We start from the raw sequence: 1,783 nt of genomic DNA on the forward strand, positions 1-1,783 counted from the left end.
TCTCCTGCCTCAGCCTCCTGAGTAGCTGGGATTACAGGCGCACGCCACCATGCTCAGCTAATGTTTTGTAGTTTTAGTAGAGACGGGGTTTCATCACATTGGCCAGGCTGGTCTCGAACTCTTGACCTCGTGATCCACCTGCCTCTGCCTCCCAAAGTGCAGGGATTACAGGCGTGAGCCACTGTGCGCCGAGGAGTCAATTTTGACAGCCAGTGGCCAGGCTTGGCAAGACTTTGGGAGGCTGAGGCGGGAGGATCGCTTTTGACAGCCAGTGGCCAGGCTTGGCAAGACTATGGTAGGCTGAGGCGGGAGGATCGCTTGAGCCCAGGAGTTCGAGACCAGCTTGGGCAACACAGTGAGACCCCATCTCTACAAAAAATTAAAAAATTAACCGGGCACGGTGACACACGCACTTTGGTGGTCCCAGCACTTTGGGAGGATCCCCTGACAGCTGGTGAGTTGGAGCCAAATGTGACGCTGCTCTTAGAGCCCCTGCGCCGCATCCTTTCCTCTGCTACCTGTGACAAGAGAATGCAGGAATGCAGGCCGCCTGGCGCCCTTGCGGGTTTAACGAGCAGACTTCCGACCCCCACCTGTGGCGCGACCACTATTCCTCGCCTGTCCCCCAGAGGCGAAACTGAGGCTTGGGGGCGGTGCAGGGCCTCCTTCCCCAGGCCAGGGCTCCGGCGCCTGCGCGCCTGCACCGTGTCCGCGCTCGCCTTTGTCAATAAAGTTCGTGCGCGCCGGGAGCGGAAGCGGAAGCCGTGAATCTCCATGGCGGTGGCGGCGGCAGCGGCGGCGGGACCCGTGTTCTGGAGGCGACTACTAGGCCTCCTGCCCGGCCGCCCAGGGCTGGCCGCGCTCCTGGGACGCCTGTCCGACCGCCTCGGCAGGAACCGGGACCGCCAGCGCAGGAGGTGAGAGAGGCGGCCGGGCTGAGAGTGCAGCCCTCGCGGCTGCGGCCCGGCCCCCCGGCGCTCAAACTCCCAGGCCCAGCCTACTGGGCATCAGCAGCAAGTCTCTCCCCTGTTCCTGGGCCCATTTCTGCCTCCCGGGGGCTCAGCGCCTGACCTATGTGCGGCTTCACTGGGCCTTCTTAAGGGAGGGTGGGCGACTGGCGCGCCATTGTTCAGTCGACGGGCCTCCTGCGCAGCCCGGCCAGTTCTTGCTCCCCCTCTACACCGTGCTTGTTGGCGAGCCCCGGCCACCGTGCACTTACACGTTAAAAGGCGGACAGTGTGTGCATTCAGGAGCTTCGGTCAAGCTCCAGAGGCTGCTTATCTCATGGTTTCGGCCCCAGGATGTGAGTGTCGGAGACTTCAGAGGGGTCTTTTCCTTAAGTAATCCTGGCTGTGAGGTGACTTGGCGTGAGTGAATCAGCCTTGCTGGGATTTTGTGTATACAGCGTTTCTCACATCCTGCCAGAGAGAGCTGTGAAGCAATCCTTAGTAACACTCAGGCGTGGGAAGAGGAGCCCCTCAAAACACTTTTTACACATTTCAAAGGGCCTCTGTTCTGGAAAAGTACTGAAGTTATGTAAATGATGAAGTAGGCTTTGGAGCAATTTGTTCAGGCAGTGGTCTTTTAGAATAAACATTTGCCAAGAACATGCTGACCCGAGGCTTGCTAATATTAAAAAAAGGGGGATAAATAATTCTCTTGTGTGCAAATAGTTTTCTTTTCTTTCTTTTTTTTTTTTTTGAGACGGAGTTTCACTTTTGTTGCCTAGACTGGAGTACTATGGCGTGATCTTGGCTCACCCCAACTTCCGCCTCCCAGGTGC

General features: G+C 57.8%; 1 protein-coding gene across 3 annotated transcripts in view; it reads left to right on the plus strand.

Annotated features, from left to right (window-relative positions):
• Nucleotides 1-726: 726 nt before the first annotated feature.
• Nucleotides 727-1,783, plus strand: part of PGS1 (phosphatidylglycerophosphate synthase 1) — a 50,808-nt gene continuing 49,751 nt past the window's right edge. For all 3 annotated transcript variants that reach the window (XR_001003285.1, XR_001003287.1, XM_011955685.1), the window contains exon 1: nucleotides 727-917. Coding sequence is in view for 1 of the 3 variants with exons in the window: in XM_011955685.1 (XP_011811075.1) it covers nucleotides 775-917 (143 nt within the window). In the remaining 2 variants the exon portion in view is untranslated. The remainder of the gene's footprint in view (nucleotides 918-1,783) is intronic.

Source organism: Colobus angolensis, unplaced genomic scaffold (assembly GCF_000951035.1).
Source record: "Colobus angolensis palliatus isolate OR3802 unplaced genomic scaffold, Cang.pa_1.0 Scaffold1, whole genome shotgun sequence".
Taxonomy (NCBI): domain Eukaryota; kingdom Metazoa; phylum Chordata; class Mammalia; order Primates; family Cercopithecidae; genus Colobus; species Colobus angolensis.